Source organism: Gracilinanus agilis, chromosome 4 (genome assembly GCF_016433145.1).
Source record: "Gracilinanus agilis isolate LMUSP501 chromosome 4, AgileGrace, whole genome shotgun sequence".
NCBI classification, from domain to species: domain Eukaryota; kingdom Metazoa; phylum Chordata; class Mammalia; order Didelphimorphia; family Didelphidae; genus Gracilinanus; species Gracilinanus agilis.
Genome location: NC_058133.1, coordinates 110,275,974 through 110,296,418, shown reverse-complemented (window position 1 = coordinate 110,296,418; position 20,445 = coordinate 110,275,974). Strand labels below are relative to the sequence as shown.

Sequence of the window (20,445 nt, the reverse complement as noted above, 5' to 3'; positions counted from 1 at the left end):
CAGCTCCCAGGAGTATTTGCATTTTAAACTTAAATTCTCTTTGCAGAAAGATTAACTCAATTTAATCTAGTGAGAGGAATTTTAGGCATCATCTGGCATGTTTTGAAGATTTGTGCTGGGAAGAGGTTGGGCAGTCAGAGATGGCTCACCTTCCCTCCCACCCTACTCCCAAATCACACTGTGATCACCAGGTGGAAGACTGGCCTGATCTAAAAAAATGCAGAAAAAACACAAATGGAATCATTCATCCTCTTCTCCATCCTTTCAGCCCTTCTAAGGCGACTAACAAGTGGTTCCTGAAGAAGCTGGGATTCTGCCTGCGGCCACCAGAGAGCAGCATAGCTCTGAAAGTGCTTTGCCATTTATGAACAATGTTTCTTTCATTCTCTTGCCTTCACAGCCAGTAATAATCCAGAACTCCTAAACTGTGAGAGCTGCTTCAAAAGGTTACTTTGAGGAACGCTGCTTGTTGCTATTTAACATTCTCATTTCTTACAAAAGAGTGTATCTATCACATGGCACACCTAATTTGTTCATTTTACAGATGAAACAGAGACGGAGGTGAAGTGACTGACCTAGGGTCACAGAGCCAAATGACCAAGGCAGAATTTGAACTCTGGTCCTAGCTCCTGCACTATCTGTCTGCCCATTTACTAGTTTGCCACTTAGGGACCTAGCCCTATTTATTAATTAACCAATAGTCAATGTTTATTCATTGTTAACACGTATTCATTTCTAATTGGTAAGTTATCAATTATTTATTAACTGATAAATCATTAATGCCTATTGTTTATATGCCACCAAAAGATATTACTGGATACATATTTTAAGCATTAACATTTATTAATTAACAAATAATTAGTATCCACCTCTTAATGAGTTACTATAATTTGTTCATTGTTCATATTTTAGTTAATAAATTATTAATTAATACTTATTAATTCTATATCCTCAGGAAAGTAATTTCATTCCTTCCTGATATAACTACAGACATTTTGAGAAAACTGAGCTCTTGGGACACATACAGAGGATAGAAACTTGCTAATTATCATTAATAATAGCTCACATTTATATTATGCCTTAGGATTTACAAAGCACTTTATATACATCTTGTCCCCGTTTTATTTTATTTATTTTTATTTCTTTAAACCCTTACCTTCTGTCTTAGAATCAATACTATGTATTGGTTCCAAGGTAGAAGAGCGGTAAGGGCTAGGCAATGGGGGTTAAGTGACTTGCCCAGGAAGTGTCTGAGATCAGATTTGAACTCAGGATCTCCCTTCTCTAGGCTTGGCTCTCAATCCACTGTGCCACCCAGCTGCCCCTTTGTCCCCATTTTAAAGAAGAGGAAACTGAGACTGAGTGAAGTTGTAACTCACCCATGGTCACATACGCTGATGGTAAGTGACAAAGACAGGATTCAAACCTGTATCTCTGCTGACTCCAGTTCTAGTGCTTTTCCATTGCTTCACTTAGGTTAATTTTCAGCTGTTCTATCCGTTGTTTCAAGTCATTTGCTAGTCCGTTCCAAAGTCTCATTAGCCCAGTTTCCCTAGAAGACTTCCCCTTCATTTTTAGATCAGATATTCCCAAGTGGCTATGATACACACATGGGGATTCTGCATTTTGTGCGTTATCCAGAACTCCAACTTTCCACTGACTTCTTTGTTTTAATCATTAATGAATATTAATGAAAAAATTCCAAACAAAATCTTCAAAAAAAAATTATAGCAATTCTCCCTCTTCCCCCAAAACCATGCGTTATGCTCCAGTGAAAATCATCTTCTGGGATGCAAGGATGGTTCAACGATGAATACAAGAAAACAATAAAGACAACGAATCATATTTGAAACAAAACCATCCAAATCCACGTGACTATATCAAGAGAGGGAGCAAGGGAGCTGCTGGAAAAACATGTCTATGTCCCAAATGCTATAGCGTGTACGTAATAATACAAATAATAGCCAGCTACCATTTTATAGCTCCTACCAGGGGCCAGGTAGTGTGCTAATTACTTTACAACAATATCTCATTTGATCCTCACAGCAACCCTGGGAGGTAGGTGCTAGTATTACCCCCATTTTACAGATGAGAAACTGAGAGACATAAAGGATAAGCAACTTGCCCAAAGTCACACAGCTAGCAAGTATTTGAGGCCATTTTCGAACATAGCTCTTCGTGCTCTAGGATCACTACTCTATCCATTGAGACACCTAGTGCTGAACAGACAGACTTTATTTTTATTTTTTATTTTAAAGAAAATTCTTACCTTCTGACTTGGTATCAATATTGTGTATTGGTTCCAAGGCAGAAGAGTGGTAAGGGCTAGGCAATGGGGGTAAAGTGACTTGCCCAGGGTCACACAGCTAGGAAGTGTCTGAGGCTGGATTTGAACCTAGGACCTCTCTGGACCTGGCTATATATATATAAATATGTCTGTCTGTTCAGGGGGCAGCTAGGTGGCTCAGTGGATTGAGAGCCAGGTCTAGAGATGGTTTCAAATGTGGCCTCAGACACTTTCTGGCTGGGTGACCCTGGGCAAGTCACTATACCCCAGTCGCCTAGCCCTTACCACTTGGAACCAATATGTAGTATTGATTCCAGGATAGAAGGTAAGAGTTTTTTGTTTTTTAACGATGGAAGCATTTATCTAGCATCAAAAGCATTATTTATTTGTATTTTGAATTCAAGCAAACAAAAAATAAAACTGACATGTTTTCATTTCATATACATATATAAAATGACTAGAAAAGGGAGATTGAACACAGAACTGTGAATCTCTATTATGCAGACTTGGTTTTCTTTTTTGGTATAAAATAAATTCAACATGTAGCTTTCAAAGCTGTCCTGCTTGGCTGTGCTCCTTTCTGGCCTTCCTTCTATTCTCTGCATAAAAAAAAATGCTTCTGGCCCTCATATTTCTTTTCTTTGTCTTTTGTTTTCTCAGCTTGACTTCTTGATAAATAGCATCATTGTCTAGTATAGTTATCTACATGCATCGTACCTCCCTAGTAGAGTTTAGGCTAGTTAAGGACACTGAAAATTGTATTTTCCCCAGCACCTAGTTGTTTTCTGTATATAGTAGGTACTTAATGAGTTCTCTTTGAATTTAATGGAATGAATTTTAACTCCTATAGTAAAGTTTTCCATATTTTAGCATGCTGACAGTTCTATTTGAGCTCTAACCAGAATCCTTCTTGCTATGTTAGTTTTTTTTAAACTCTTACCTTCTATCTTAGAATTGATACTATGTATTGGTTTCAAGGCAAAGAGGGTAAGGGCTAAGGTAATGAGGGTTAAGTGACTTGTCCAGGGACACACAGCTAGGGATTATGAAGCCAGATTTGAACCCAAGACCTGTCTCTAAGCTTGGCTTTCATTCTATTGAGTCATCTAGCTGTTCTCTATTGCTATATTATTAAGTTGTTTCCTTCTAACTCAAATCCAAGAATTTATAGAGAAGGGAGTCCCTTTTGGTTGTCAGAATTCACATGGCCACTTCTGTGTATTCCACTGGCTCAGAGGAGGAACAATTGAAATTCCAGTTGGTATTTTTACATTTCTTGGGGTCCACATTGACATAATCACCAGCTGCCTTTGTGTTCTCATAGTTCTTAGGAGACAAAGTCCTTCGGCAATCAGCGGCTGGAAAGACCAGGGTGCTGTAATTCACATCTTTGGCTGCCTAGGGACACCAGAGAGAAGGAAGAAAGTTGGGAACCAATATCCATCTCCCATTGTGGATGGGATGGTTGGGTAGACTTTAGTACAAAATCTTCATCTCTCAGTAGAGTGAGGGAAGGAACAATGGGATCATTATTCAGGGAAAAAAGATGCTAGAACCCACATGACTTCATTTAAGTGTTAGGTAGGCAGGGGTGGACAGTTTACAGACTGGGTAAGAACTCAAATCCCAGTGATACCAGGGTTAGAGACCTGTATGTACCAAGAGATCATATTCATTCCAATAGCTCAGATCTCATTTTGCTTCAAATCTCTTTCTGTTCAGACATGGAGGTGGAAATCAGACTACCCACTTCCAACAGGAAGTTAAATGATTGACTACCTTTTTTTCCCCTATCTTCTATCATTTCATTCCATGATATCCATCTTTCCTCATGCCAACTCCCTTCAGCTTGGACCACTCTCTTCTCACTCTGCCTATTTGTCTGGTAGAAGCTTTGGCCACTGGATGACTCACTTACCTTGCTGGTGGAAGTTGAGGGATATCTTTCTGAACTGTCAGAGCTCTCTGAAGAAGAATCACTGCCATTGTGGCTATCATCTAGGTGAGAGAAGAATGTTATAGGATTTAGAGCTTAGAGATTATCTCAGCCAACCCCTTTGGGTTACAAAGGGCCACACAAGCCCTTTTTCTTCCAGGGGAAACAGTCAACATATATTTGTTAAACACTTCCTATGTCCTAAGTTCTAGCAATACAATGAAAGACAAAAAAATGATTAACATGGGAGTGAAATGGGGATGGTGACTTGGAAAAGACAACAATGAAGAACAGAGGGTGAATTAAAGAAAGAGAAAGAGAAAGAGAGCAAGAAGGAGAATGAAAACTGAGAAAGAGATAAGAACAAAGGGAGAAATCAAGATGAGAGGACAATGGAATAAAAATGGTATCTCATTTGGGACCAGAGATCATCTAGTCTGATCCCTTCCATTTAGAGATGAAGAAGGGGCAACCAGGTAGCACAGTGGACAGAGCACCAGGCCTAGACTTGGGAGGACCTGGGTTCAAATCTGACTTCAGATACTTCCTAGCTGTGTGACCCTGGGCAAGTCACTTAACCTTGATTGCTAGTACTTCCTACCCTTCTGCCTTAGAATAAACACTAAGTATGGATCTCTTCTGACCAATAGTAACATAATACAGTATAATGTCTTCTTTTCATCAGTTCTATCATCAAAACATTTCTGAGTTATGTTATGACAGAAAGTAAGGGTATGTATACCTTACAGGGCAAGTAAGTGGTGCAGTAGAGAGAGCGCAGAGTCTAGAAAATATTTTCCTGAATTCAAGTCTGGCTTCAGACACTTACAATCTGTGCAACTCCATTGTTCTTACTGCTGTGCTGCCTTGGAACCAATACCTGTTTGCCCCAGTTCATCCTTTGTAAGAGATGGAGAAGGAATGGCAAACTACTGCAGTATCTTTACCAAGAAGATCCCAAATGGGGTCATGAAGAGTTGGACATGACTAAAGAATGACCGAATAGCAACATGTATGACCAACATACACACACACACACATATATATATACATATATATAGTAAATTAAAGACAATATTAGAGGGCATACAGTAAGATTAGGAAGGATGGATACAAAATGAAATGAGCAGAATTGGGCAAAAAAGTTACAGAATGACTAGAATAAAACAAAACAACTGAAACACTTAAAAATTCTGATCAATGAAAAATTAAAGACTCATAATGAAGCATGCTCTGCTCTCCTGGTGTAGAGGTGACTAGACTGTCTGTTTAATAGTAGAAGAAGGAGGAGGTGGAGGAGGAGAAAGAGGAAGGGAAAGGAGAAAGAGGAGGAGGAGAACAAGAAAATGATGATGATGATCATCTGGCTATTTAATTGAGTTCTTTACTTTCCATAAGTGATGGGGAAAATAGAGAGAGATGAAAGATCAGAAGGGAGGAAAAAAAATCAAGAGAAACAGTAAACTATGTACTAAGAAGCCTCAGAAGTCAAGTGCTCAAAGTCTAAAAAAATCTTGAAGAATCATCCATTGGTGCCAGAAAACTGCAGGTTTGTTGTTTGTGTTTGAGTCCTTGGTGAAAATGCTATTGCTTTTTTGCTATGTTAAATAAGTATGTACGATGCAGAGAGTCCTTGGTGGAAAGAATCATTTCTCCGGAGGTGATGGACCACCAAGGTGGAACAAGACAGACATTTTCAGACCTGGACAATATGTAGATTTGTTTTGCTCAACTATACTTCCTGGTTACAAATTGGGATTTCTATTTGAGTGGAGAGAATTAGAAAATTGCTAGCTAGTGATAGTGCTGGGAGAAAAAAGAAGAAATAAGTATCATGGAAACATTTAAAATTAGCAGAAAGAATTTAAGAAGGTGATATGGACAATAATAATAGTTTACTATTTATTATTTATTATTTTATTATTATTATTATTATTAAAAGCCTTTTAAGGTTTGTAAAGCACTTTATAAATATTACCTCATTTTATTCCCACCACAGCCCTGCAAAGTAGGTACTGAGACAGAAAGAGATTCAGTGATTTGCCCAGGCTCCCATAACTAGTCTTTCTGACTCTAGGCCTAGCACCTCCTAGCTGTCACTTACTGTCTGTTCCTTTACTTGAATAACTCCAGTGACAAGTAGGGCAATATTATCTATTAGCTTCATAGACCCCTGGGAGCTTATGAGATCACCAAATGAGAGAGTATAGAGAAAAAAAAGAAAGAAAAAAGAAGGTCCAGGGCAGAGTCTTAAGATGTACCTATAGTAGTGGGCATGACATGGATAAAAGTCCAACAAAAGAGCCAGAAGGAGGAGTCAGAAAAGAGAACTATAGAGAGAGAAGCATCAGGAAGTTCAAAGAGGAGAGTGTGTCCTGGAGGAGACACTGCTCAGGGCTAAAGAAAGAAGTAAGATAGATGAGGAAAGGAGTTTAGATTTGGCAATTAAAAGATTAAATTTGGGCCAGCTAAGTGACACAATTGATTGAGAGTCAGACCCAGAGACAAGAGGTACTAGGTTCAAATGTGACCTCAGACACTTACTTTCTAGCTCTGTGATCCTGGGCAAGTCACTTAACCTCCACTGCCTATCCCTTACTGCTCTTTTGCCTTGGAACCAATGCATAGTATTGATTCTAAGAAGGAAGGTAAGGGTTAGATTTTTTTTAATTTAATTTTAAAAAAAGATTATTGGTGGGGGCTGCTAACCTAGAGACAAGAGGTCCTAGGTTCCAATCTGGCCTCAGACACTTCCTGGCTAAGTGATCCTGGGCAAGTCACTTGACCCCCATCATCTGTCTCAGAAGCAATGTATAGTATTGATTCTAAGATAAAAGGTAAAGGCTTGTTGTTTTTTTCTTAAGATAATTGGTGACAGCAATTTTAGTTGAATAATGAAGTTGGAAGCCAAATTACAGAAGGTTAAGAAAATGGAGAGGAAATGAAGTAGATTTCTGTAAGTATAGATGGCTTTCTTAAGAAGATTAGTCAGGAAGGAGGAAAAGAACTATGGGATAATAGGTGGCTTAAATGGTAGGATCTAGTGAAGGTTGTTTCTTTTTTTTTTTTAAGAATATAGGGGAGGGGCAACTGAGTAGCTCAGTGGATTGGGAGTGAGGGCCTATAGAGAACCAGCTCCATATTTCTGGGGGTTCTGAGGGGTGTTTAGTGGCGTTGGATTGAATGAGAACAGTCAGACTAAATGCTTAGCTCATAACTGCTCTAACATGCCATGGAGTCTAGAGTTTATTATATACTATTTTCACACAAAGAACACAAAGAAAAATTTTACAGCTGGTAGAGGTTACAAATTATACAAAAGAAAATCCTTTGAAGCTTCAAAGTAAAGATAGAACAGGGTCCAAGGCCGAATTCTAGCCGCCTGAATATCAGCAAGAAAATTCCGAGAATCGTAACTATATTCTATAGATATCATAAATGAATTGAGTCTTGTATTTTTTATTGGGAGGACTGCACCTGGTTGGATAAAGTTTTGTCTAGCTCTGACCTTGGCTGACTTAGAAATATTCTTAGAGTTTAGGGATCTTAATTTTCTTGTAGAGAAATTGTTAACCCAGTAACTGCTGGTTTGTTTAAAGCTTTCCAATGGTACTTATAATGTTATTAAGAAAAGATGTGGATCTGAAAAGGAGTCAAAAGAGGAGTCTCTGATTTTTACCTTAGATTACCCATTCTGTCTGTGTCCTGACATGTAATGCAGAAAAATCATACACATGGTTTTACTTGCCGATGATTTTGTAATGGGATCCAGATAAAATATCTATCACAGACTCTATTTCTCTCAGTGACTTCCATTTGCCTCCTGGAGGGGTCAAGTTGTTTTTGGATTAACCAACCTGCTGGTATCAGAGCTTTTCAGGGCTCAGCTTACCAGGACCAAACACAAAGACTGCCTCAGCCTAGATTGGTCACATAGGGAATCCAGATAACAGGCCCTATCATGACCCTATTTCTCCATTTGGCTTTCCACAAGGGCCAGAGATGGGAGGTCCTGGATTCAAATCTAACCTCAGACATTTCCTAGCTGTGTGACCCTGGGCGAGTCACTTAATCCCCATTGCCTAGCCCTTAGAGCTCTTCTGTTTTGGAACCAATACATAGTATTGATTCTAAAGTAGAAGGTAAGTATTTAAATTTTTAATCAAAATTTTAATAAAACAAAGAGTATAGGAGAAATGGAATTTTTAGTAGACATCAGGGAAGGAAGCGGTAGCTAGGGAAAAATTGAAGATTAGAGCAAGGAGGGCAATGGTGGGAGGCTGTCTATTGGAGAAGAGAGAAGGTTATGGGTTCAAGGTACATGCAGAATGGTTGATCTTGGCAAGAAGAAGGGCCACCTCTTCATCAGAGGCTGAAGCAAAAGGGCAGATAAAGGGCCATGACGTCAAGGGGATCAAAAATAAGAAAGGCAGAGGAGGGAGTTGGAGGTAAATGACCTCAAAATTTTCAGTGAAGTATGAAGCCAGGTCTTCATCTGAGCAGGTAGGTGAGGGAGGTTTGAGGAGAGACATTTGAAGCACTTGTTGTAGTGGAGTCAAGAACTGATTAGAGTGTTGCAGGGAGATTGCCTTGCTTCAGTGAGAGCCAAATTGAGATAGAATAGCATAATTTGCTGTGAAACCAGTCAGCATAGCTTTGTGACTTCCTCCAGCTTTATTTAGTAGCATTGAGGTAGGAGTAAAGGAAGAAGAAGGGGAAGTTAGGCATTGGAAACAGCTCTTTTGTAAGCCCTTGATCCATCCTCCCCTCACTGTGCAGCCATTTATTTCCCTTTTTGAGGAATCTCAACTTCAGGGTAGTACTGTACGTCCAGAAAGGGGGGAAAGTTGTTTTATTTGTCCAAGAGCTTGGATCAGAGTCCTTTGTGCCATATACTTCGGAGTGAAGCTTTTTGGAAGGAAGAAAGGAAGGAAGGAAAAAAGAAGGAAAAACACTGGCACACTACTTTAACACATAAAGCAAGATGGCCTAAATGAAATGAAAGTAGGGCTTAGCTTCTAAAAGAACATGAAGAATCCATGAGAACTCTTCTTGGGAGGAGGGAGAGGGACTAATAGGGGTGGGAAGAGATAAACAGAGAGGCTACTTCCTTCGGAGTTCTCCAGAGGGAGCAGCAGCATCTCTAATGACCCCAACGGAAGGTAAAATTACTCACCCCTATAAGACTGGGAACCTGGAGCACTCCTCTTACACCTTGTCTTTTCTGAGGCAGGTGACTCAGGATTATTTTTTGGCTTCTTCATCTCCTGGGCCAGGGTGCTTGCCGCTTTCACCATGTGACTGCAGTTGGCTAGAGACAGAATGGTTGGTGATTAAGAGCTACTCTTAGACTTTTCCTGGTTCTGTCCAAGTGTCCTCTGCCCAACTGCATTGTAGAAAATTATAATTGTCTAGAGCTGGGAGGGGTCCTCGAGAGCTCATATCTCACCCTGGACCTTCATCTGAACTAGTTAAGATGGATTTATTCTATTGGTGTTTCTACATTCTGGAGAGTGTTTCCATAGGAGTCCATTAGATGCCTGCATTCCATTATGGTAGACACATACACTTTCTTATTTAATTCAAGTCCATTTCTGAGCTAACATTTTTTTAGTTCAATCAGGAGATGGACAAAATCAGCAGCCAGGCCAAACGAGAAAAATTCCTTCAACCTTTCTTTGTGGGCATCAATGTGGTGCAGTGGATAGAGCATCAGGCCTGGAGTCAGGAAGACTTATCTTCCCAAGTTCAAATTTGAGCTCAAATACTTATTAGCTGTGTGATCCTGGACAAGCCACTTAATCCGGTTTACCTCAATTTCCTCATCAATAAAATGAACTGGAGAAGGAAATGGCAAACCACTCCAGTACCTCTGTCAATAAAATAATAAATGGGGTCATAAAGAGTCAGATACTACTTAAAAACTACTGAACAACAATTTTCTTTGGAAGTTCATTTATGACTTAAATTTTTTCTGAGATTGGATTTTTGAGTTTCTATTTCTTGTTATATCTGGATATTTTATGCTTTTGTAAGTATTCTATTTCTTTTAAGTTTTGAATTGTATTAGCATATAATTGGGCAAAATAGTTTCTAGCAATGTTCTTTATTCCTTTTTTATTTATCATTTTTCTTTGCATATTTTTGTTTTTCTTTGTTGTTGTTCAGTTGTGTCCAACTCTTCATGGCCTGATGGACATAAGATACTGGAGTGGCTTGCCATTTCCTTCTCCAGTATGTCCCCATTTGGCAAATGAGAAACTGAGGTAAATAGGGGTTAAGTGACTTGCCCAGGGTCATTCAGCTAAAAAGTGTCTGAGTCTGGGTTTAAACTCAGATCTCCCTGACTCTAGGTCCAGTGTTCAATCTACCACTCCACCCTTTGTCCTTTCTTTCTTTTTTTTTATTAGCTCAAATTAATTACTTTATTATCTATTTCATTGATCTTGTTTAAAAAAAAAACAACTAACTCCTGGTACTGTTTATAATTGCAATGGATTTTTATATTGGTTTTCAATTTCATTTATCTATCCAAGATTTTCAAAATTGTGGGAATGTGTAGTTTATTTAGGATATTTTGCTTTGTTTTTTTAGTAACAGGCTCAATTTATTGATATTTTGCTTTTCTCTTTTGTTATGAAAAGTGTTCAGCTGTTTTCCCCTAAGGATTGCTAAGGCTATGTCTTATAAGTTTTGATATGTTGTCTTGTGGTTACTTTCTCTGATAAAACTACTTATTATTTCAATGATTTGTTGCTTGACTCACAATTTTTTAGAAATGTAATTTAGTTGATATTTAAGTTTGAATGATCATTTTTATTGTATTTGAATCAACAAAGAAATGTGTTTTAACATTTCAGCTTTTCACAGGCACTATTTTGATCCTTTTTGATTATTTATCCCCAAGCAGAGTCAGAATGGTAGGAAGTTGTTGGTAGGAAATGCCTTTAAGATCACTGAGTGGAGCTTTTTTGAATGGAAAAGGTAGCCAAGTTAAGGAGATGAAGAATTTAGGGAGAGCTTCCTAACCCTAAGGGAGAGCTATAACTAGTAGAAGACAAATAGGCTTTTGTGCCAGGTCATGTCCTCCCTGGGAGAGTGTCCTTTCATGATTCCCTCTTACTATCATCACCATCCCCACACTTCACCTTAATGTCCTCCAGAGATATGAGGCACAATTGCCTCTGTGACACTCTTTGAAAGATGAGTTATGCAATGGAAGCACTTTTCGCATGATAATACATATATAATCCAGATCAAATTGCTTACCATCTCCGAGAGAGAGGAGGGAGACAGTTTGGATCTTATAATATGTTGAAAATTGTTATTATGTGTAATTGGGAAAATAAAATATCTTTAAATAAGAAACAAGGATGAGTTTTGAACTGTATCTCTGTTGGGACTGGCCAGCTTCACCCCACCAACTGAATTTACCCCTAATGCAGAAGAACAGGGGAAATGTATATGATGCCAAGTCCTTGTTATCTTAGGGGACTCTGTTCCTGACTTAGCAAATGCTAAAATCAAGGTTGGAATTTCTGGATACCAAGTTATCTAAGTTTTGCCTCAGGTAGGCATCTGAATATCTAGTTTGTTTTTGTTGAAAGTTACCAATTTGTCTGCTGAGTAAAATGTAAAGGACTAAGAGGAGGGCAGCCTGAAGTAGAAAGGCAGTCACTTCAATCAGTAGGACTTGCAAGAATGAAAGCTCAATTTTCTTGGCACTAGAAAAAAAAAGTCAAGAATTAGAACCTTTAAGGGTAACTGAATGCCATGGCTGCTACATTAGCATCTTTGGACCATAACTGATTGCCAATATGCTAAACAACTAAGAATATGAAAGTCTGGGGACTTAATCCACTTTTTGTGATCCCCAACAAGTCATTTAACCTCTGCAAAGCTGTTTCTCCTTCATATGTGACAGTAATTAGGAGGAAGGAGGTAGAGTTATAGGAAGACTGAGAAACTAGTTGCTGGTTGGCCTAGAGTTCAATCAAAATCAGATTGGGCAGTAGGGGAAGCAAGGTGACTCAGTGAATAGAGAGCCAAGCCTGGAAATAGGGAGTCTCAGGTTTAAATCTGACCTCAGATCCTTTCTGTGTATGACCTTGGGTAAGTCAACTAACCTCCATTGTCTAGCCTAATAATGGCAAACTTTTTAGAGACCACGTGCTCTGCCACACACCCCAGAGACCACATGCTATATGCCCTGTCTCACCACTGAGTGCCAGGCATACCCCATCCTCCCCCCATACTGTAGACAGGGGAGGGAGAAAGCACTCCCATTGGGCTGCTGGGCAGAAAGATGGGTGAAGTGAAAAAAATGTCATCAGGCACAATGGGGAGGGGGAGGGGAACAGCTCCCCCTGAGTCCCTCTGCCTTTCTAGTAACAAATTCAGGGCTGGGGCAGCACAAGTGCCCGCAGAGAGCAATCTATGTGCCATATTTGACACACATGCCATAGATTCACCATCACTGGTATAGTCCTTCCTGCTCTACTTCCTTGGAATCAATACATAGTATTGATTCTAAGACAGAAGGTCAAGATTTAAATAAAAAAAATCAAGCTGGGGCCAAAATCAAATCAGATGTGTGTGGGAGTGGGGAGAGGTATTCATAGGGGTTATAATTCCCAGCACCAGCCTCAATCTATTTGATGACCTCATGGTGGACTCCTCACTCATCTTCACTGAAGCTTGGGATTTCCTGGTAGGAAAACTTTATGCTGTTGCTGGGATCCTCTCTCTGAGAGATCTGCAAGAGACAAAGCATCAATCAGTTAAGACTCTTAGTTCCCATCAAAGTATAAGAAGATTGGACCAAGGGGTATGGAATTTTAAATGCCAGATGGAGGGCTCTCTATTTGATCCTAGAGGCAACAAGGAGCCCCTGGAGTTTATTGAATGGGTGAGTGATATTATTAGAATTAGACTTTCAAAAACCCATTCTGGCAGCTGAGTAGACGATAGACTTGGAAAAGACTTCTGGCAGAGAGATCAATAAGGAGGGTACTGCAACAGTCAAAGCGAGAGGTGATGAGACCTGTACTAGGATGATGGCTGTGTGAGTAGAGGGAAAAGGATGGAGGTGAGAGATCTGATAAAGTTAGAAATGACAAAAATTGGCAACAGATCAGATATGTAGAATGTAGAGTAAGAGAGGAGTTGATGAGGCTGGGAACCTGGGTGACTGGGAAGATGATGGTGTCCTTGATAGTGATAGGGATGTCCAGAAGAGGGTTCGAGGGTAAAGATAATGAGATGTTGACTGAAATATCAGTAAGTGAGTAGAGTTTGGGGGTTTTTTGTTGTTAGAGCTATATGGCCACTGTGGGTAAATTCTGGAGATAAGACCCAACACAGAACGAGGTTGAGAAATTGCAACATCATGACATCAACATTTAATAGTTTCCAACCACAAATGAGGAAGTTGCTCATTAAGGTCACAATTGTGCGTTGCAGAAATAGTCGATAATGTATAAAACCCACCCAACAAGCAAAAGCAAATTTGGCATTTTAGGGCTGCCAGGTTGTGAAAGAAACTAGTGGAATATGTGTGTGTGTGTAATTTGTGGCCCCCCTATTCCATTATAAAGAATGGGAGCTCTCTTCTAGGATGCTTGAGATGTATCACATGGACTTATGGAAATGCATTAACCCTGTCTGATGGTCACCATCAAATTAGTTGTTATTGGAAACCTTAAGGATAAGAGTTTCTTCTGGAACCAGAACTAGCTCGTATATCTCCATTACCAAATTTCAGCCTCAATTCCAAACTTCCATAAATCATCTGTCCTTGATTCAAGAGTCGGATTGGGGTGTCTCTAATCATATTCTCACTTGCGGTGTGTGCCAAAACGATCAAAATGGGACCTTCTTTGCCTTATACTATTCTTCACTTTTAGTTTGCTTGCTTTAAAAAAAATCCTTACTTTCTGTCTTGGAATCAATACGAGTATCAGTTCCAAGGCAGAAGAGAGGTAAGGGCTAGGCAATCAGGGTAAGTGACTTGCTAGGATCACACAATTAAGAAGTGTAGTTAGTTTGCTTTTGAAAAGAGTATTTTAAAATTGAGGTCTGAAGAGAATATGGCATGGAAAGGAGTTAGGGTGGAGTAGAGAAGAGAGGAAGTCTAATGAAGGTGGAAGATTTGAAACAAACAACACAAATTATTTCAGTTTCATAGACCCTGCCAGCCTGTCTGACAGGAGAGGGCTCTTCTCCCTCAGTTTTATGGATTTTATATTGGGAAGAGGAATATATAGGGCCAGAGACTATTTGAACTTTGACAATATTACATAACACCAAAGCGAACAGATGAAGGATAATTGTGGCCATCGAAAGGATGCTGCTGTGCAATATTCCTGGATCTCACCAGAAAGGATGACTGTTCATTGCCTACACCTGCCAAGTCAGTCTGCCAGCCTTTTAGTATTTATTTGGTATCAGCACTTTGCTAAGCACTGAGGATGCAAAGTCAAAAACACTGTCCCCATCTCAAGGAGCTTGTATTCTAATGAAGGACGCTACACACGTAGAAGATAGATATAATGTAGATGGAAGGTAATCTCCAAGTAGAAGGGCCTCTCATGGGATGGGATGGAATGGGGAGAGACTGGGAAAGGCCAACTGAAGAGATTGGGATGAGCTCAAAATCTACCTCTTCTACTTACTCATTGCTAGGTCTTAGACCAGTCAGTTTCCTCAGTGAGTAGATTGGGATCGATGATCTCTAAGGCAAACTCTAATTTCTATGATCCCAGCTAGCTTTCTCTCCAAGGATAACATCCTGAAGGAGATTGAAAGCGAGCAGATTGGAGAAGGAGTTAGATGGTGTTTCAGTGGAAGGTTGATCAAAGGAGGAGAAGACATGCCTGACCTACTTCTGGGAATGGTCACCTTGACAGAAGATGAAGTTTAATTAATAATAAGAATGAGAGATTAGGTTGGATATTTCCTTCTAGTTTCCATGTGGTGACCTTCAGATCGAGTCAGTTTTTAATTATCAAATCTGCTTAAAAAGCTCTAAATCAGGGGGCAGCTGGGTGGCTCAGTGGATTGAGAGCCAGACCCAAAGACGGGGGTCCTGGGTTCCAATCAATTGGTTCCAAGTCACTTGACCCCCATTACCTAGCCCTTACCACTCTTCTGCCTTGGAACCAATTGATTCTAAGATGGAAGATGAGGATTTTTAAGGGGGAAAATGGCTTTAAATCAATGGTGTCAGACTCAAATAGAAATGGGGGCCACTAATCCATATACAAGGATCCTTGTGTATTTACATATTTCCTTCATCTTAAAATGTAATGTTGTCTATGTCATATTATATTTTTTATTTTGTTAAATATTTCCTAGTTACATTTTAATCTCATTTACATTTACATCTAGATTTAATACTCTGGGGAGTATGGAGGGGCTGCTGTGGGTGGCAAATTTGAATAATTGGCTCAAAATAAAAATAATGATAATAATACCTCTAGAGCAGGGGTTCTTAACTTTTTCCATCACTGGCTCTATTGACAGTCTGATGACATTTATGGACCCTTTCTCAAAATAATGTTTTTAAATGTGTAGCATAAAATACATAGGATTACAAAAGAAATCAAATATAGTGAACAAATAATAAAATGTTAACATTTAAAAATGTTTTCGTAAAAATATTTTGAATAAATTCATAGAACCCAGGTTAAGAATCCCAGCTCTGGAACTCTGGCTTTGAAATCAGGAGGACTTAGGGATCATGGCACATTTTGAACCTGTGACTGTAACCGCTGGCAAGTTCCTTAAAATCTTGGTGCTCCAGGCAATTCTCTAACACAAGTTATAGACAAGTCTGTGTCAATAGTAGGAGTTTCCTAACTGGAAGTTCCCCCACTGGTAAAATCACAGGTCTGGACCAAAAATAATAGCTCCCATTTCTGGAGCAGTTTATGTTCTATAAAAGGTTTTCCTCTGTATGAGGCAGGTAGTGAAAACATTATTATCCTTGTTTTATAGACAAAGAAACTGACACAGAGAAATGATATCATTTGCCTGTGTCACATATATGGGTATGTTTTTAGTCTTCTTGGACTCATACGGATTAGGAGAACAGAAAAAAATGCCCCAGAGAGGCAGCTAGGTAGCATAGTAGTTAGAGTACCAGGCCTGGAAACAGAAGGATCTGGGTTTAAATCTGGCCTCAGACACTTTTGAGCTTTTTGACACCCTGGGCAAGTCACAACCCCATTTGCCTAGCCCTTGCTGAAAGAAAAAGCCCCATATTCCCTTTCCAAAATGAAACCTTTTGGGGGCAGCTGGGTGGCTTAGTGGATTGAGAGCCAGGCCTAGAGCGGGAGGTCCTGGGTTCAAATATGGCCTCAGACACTTCCTACTTGTGTGACCCTGGGCAAGTCACTTGACCCCTATTGCCTAGCCTTTATCACTTCTGCCTTAGAACCAATATACAGTATTGATTCTAAGACAGAAGGTAAGGGTTTAAAAAAAAAAAAAATGAAACCTTCAATGCAACTTCACTGGCATAAAGAACACTAAAAACATATCCTCTCTTGAAATGAAGTTGGACCTGGATGATCTGGGTGAAATATAATAATATAAAATAGTGAAATTCAATAAAAAATAATAATTTTTAGAATATTTTAAGGTTTATGAAGCACTTTACCTACAACATTATTTTATTCTTAAAACAATCTAGAAAAAAGTAACATTTACATAGCATGTGCCAGGCCTGTATGCATCAACCTCATAATTACTAGTCTCTTATTTGAGCCTCACAAGAACCCTGGGAGGTAAGCACTAATCATCCCATTTTACAGACGAACAATAGATTTTACTATATACATTTTACAGATGATTTTCTTTGTTGATTCTGACTCCACATTTTTGGTGTCTGTCCCCTTCTCTTCACTCACATGGCCACCAACCCTAGATCAGAGCCTTATCATCTCTCTCTTGGATAATTCTAGTAGACTCCAAGTTGAACTCGTTACTTATAGTTTCTCTGAGTTTCCTAACACACAGCAGGCTCTTAATAAATGCTTATTAGGAGGGGGCAGCTGGGTGACTCAGTGGATAGAGAATAAGAGGTCCCGGGTTCAAATGTGGCCTCAGACATTCCCTAGCTATGTGATTCTGGGCAAGTCACTTAACCCCCATTGCCTAGCCCTTACCGCCTTTTTCTGCCTTGGAACTGCTACCTATTATTGACTCTTAAGACTCTTAAGATAAAGGTTAAAAAAAGAGAGAGAATAAAATGGAGCTCCCTCAGCCTAGAATTTAATGGCCCTAATAATAGCATTTAATAGTCTGGTTCTGACCTACCTTTCAAGCCAGATCTTGTACTTCTCCTCTTCCTAGACTCAAAGTCATAGCCACCTTGGATGGGCAGATAGTACCGGAACTCGACACCCCAGTTCACTTCCTTATATTCTCTCTGCCTAGAATGCACTCCCTCCACCTCGCCCACCTCCCAGAGTCTTTGTCCCCTTTCACGGTTCAGTTTTGATGCCCTCTCCTGTGTGAAGCTGTTCCTGACTCCCCAATGTGCTCTATGTCCTCCTCAGTTTTCCCTGAACTATCCTGATATGTGCAGATGCTGTGTGGGTCCCATTGCTCCCCGCTGCCCCCCAATAGGATGGAAGCTCCTCGAGGGCAGCGATGTTTTGTCTCTGTATCCCCAGCTCCCAGCTCAGGGGTTTACCCACAACAAATACTGAGTACATGTTTGCTAAACTAAGAATTCTGAAGTTCAGAGCAGGTAAGGTGTTCTTGTAGCTGCGTCCCCGTGTTCTTATAGCTCTTTGGTATCAGCAGCAGGAATAAAACCTCAGTCTTTCTGATTTCAAGTTCAATTCGATGTCCATTACACCTCATGCACCCATCAGTCCAAGGCAGAGCCCCTGGTCCCACTTTATGCTTGAATTTACATCTGAGCCCATCCACCAGGAGTCAAACAGAAATAGCCAGGTGTCCAGCCAAAGGAGGAGAGACTTGAAGGAACAGTCATGAAAGCTTCACCCTGATTCACTGCGATAGTGTACTGTAATGGAAAGAACACTGGAAGGGGCAGCTGGGTGGCTGAGTGGATTGAGAGCCAGGCCTAGAGGCAGGAGGTCCTGGGTTCAAATCTGACCTCAGACACTTCCCAGCTGTTTGACCCTGGGCAAGTCACTTGACCCCCATTGCCTAGCTCTTACCACTCTTATGCCTTGGAGCCAATGCACAGTATTGACTCCAACACGGAAGGTAAGGGTTTAAAAAAATAAAAACAAGTCTGAGGTCAGATCTGAACTCAGAATGATTCTAAGCCCATCCATTACATTCATATACCATCTTTTGTTCAGTCATTACCCAGTCATTGGACCGATGTTAATTTTGACATCATAAATAATGCTTCCCAGTAATGAAAATAGAAAGTGTTATTAAGAAAATTTGGTTCAAATCTATTCAAGACACCTCCTATGCTACAAGTACTATGCTGAGCTATAGAGAAGAAAAGACAAAAACAAGGCAATTCTTGTTTTCAAGAAGCTATATTCTAGGTGGGGAGTACAACATATACAGAAACAAAACTGATTAGGTAATAACTGAACAAATACTTTACTGCTACCTTACATTATATTATAGTATTTGTAATGGCAAATACTGAAGACTTCAGTGAATCAAAGAAACAGATCTCACTTCATGTAACGAAATAAATGAAAGATAGATGCTAAAAAAATACAAAGTAATGTTAAAAGGGCTTTACAATTGGAAGAATCATCAACGTTCTTTTGTAGCAGCTCCACAGATATTAAAACACAAAACAAATTAGGTATAGTAACTTCAATTCAATTTAAGAATTTAATGTAAAGAACCATGTTTGGGGGGAGCTAGGTAGCCCAGTGGATAGAGAGCCAGGCCTGGAGATGGGAGATCCTGGGCTCAAATTTGGCCTCAGACACTTCCTAGCTGGGTAACTTCAGGGCAAGTCACTTAGTCCCAATTGCCTAACCCTTACCATTCTTCTGCCTTAGAAGTGACACTTACTTAGCATGGATTCTCAGTCAGGAGATAAGGGTTTGAAAAAAAAACAAACAAACAACTATGTTTGGGCTTGGGATAGACACAATAGACCATCAATCAATCCAATCAATATCCTTACTACAAACCAATCTATAACAAAGTTCTTCTCTTACTGTCATTCTTTGCTATAAACTAGAGGCATTGAACTCAAATAGAAATAGGAGTCATTGATCTATACATAAGGATCCTTGCTATTGCATACCGACAGTTTTAAAATGTAATATTCTCTATTTTCATTGTATTTTTATTTATGTTGTAAATACTTCCCAGTTACAGTTTAATCTGATTGGGCTGGGAACCCACGAGTTTGATATCTCTGCCTATAGATGATCGTAAAGGAATTAGACATCGACTTTATTTATTAAAGTATTTGGCACATGTAAGGTCAACTCTCTGACCTGAGTAGGATCAGAAATGGATCCGATCACCAAGAAATAAATTTAGCCTTGATGTAAGAAAAGAAAATTCTTTTTAAACAATGAGCTATCCAAAAGTAGAATGACTTGGCTCAGCATGCTGTGTTTCCCCTCATTGTAGGTTTTCAACCTTCTATGAATGGGATGATCTATGTTGAGTATATAGTAAGTGGATGACTGTTGCAACATCTCCCACATCCCCAAATTCCATGAAGGGAGTTTAGGAATCATTTAGTTCAATTCCCTTCTTTAGTAGATGATACAGTAACCAAAGCCCAGAAAGGGACAACAGACTTGTCCAATATCATATGTTATTCATCTTTTTAAAAAAACTCACTCTTTTATTTGTGGATATATTTTGTTAACATGACTGACGCATTCCAAGAAACATCCAAAGAAATCCTTTTACCAAATACATCCTTCCTTCCCCAATATCTTATCTATTTTCAGCAGAGAAGAGACTTGCACCTTTCACTTTGAGAGGAAAGCACTAGCACATAATTTTATACATGATTCATCTTAATTATTAACTATTAATTATTATTAAACTACATAATTAATATTAAATTAATAACAATTATTAAAATTATACACAAATGCATAATTTTACATGACATTATTGTCTCTCCATGTCAACTTCTTTTATTATTATAATTATCATATTATAGCTATTCTTATAATAAGTCTTATAATAATTATAATTCTTATAAAAATTATAATAATTTTCTAGTTAGAATTTTAAT

General features: G+C 39.2%; 1 protein-coding gene across 1 annotated transcript; it reads right to left on the bottom strand.

Annotated features, from left to right (window-relative positions):
* Positions 1 to 3,487: 3,487 nt before the first annotated feature.
* RHEX (regulator of hemoglobinization and erythroid cell expansion) lies at positions 3,488 to 17,944 on the bottom strand. The gene is made up of 6 exons (XM_044674938.1): positions 17,798 to 17,944; positions 12,905 to 12,978; positions 11,835 to 11,947; positions 9,400 to 9,534; positions 4,206 to 4,285; positions 3,488 to 3,685 (listed from the first exon to the last, which is right to left on the bottom strand). The coding sequence occupies exons 1-6, from the start codon at positions 17,942 to 17,944 to the stop codon at positions 3,488 to 3,490; spliced, it is 747 nt and encodes a 248-aa protein (XP_044530873.1).
* Positions 17,945 to 20,445: the final 2,501 nt, after the last annotated feature.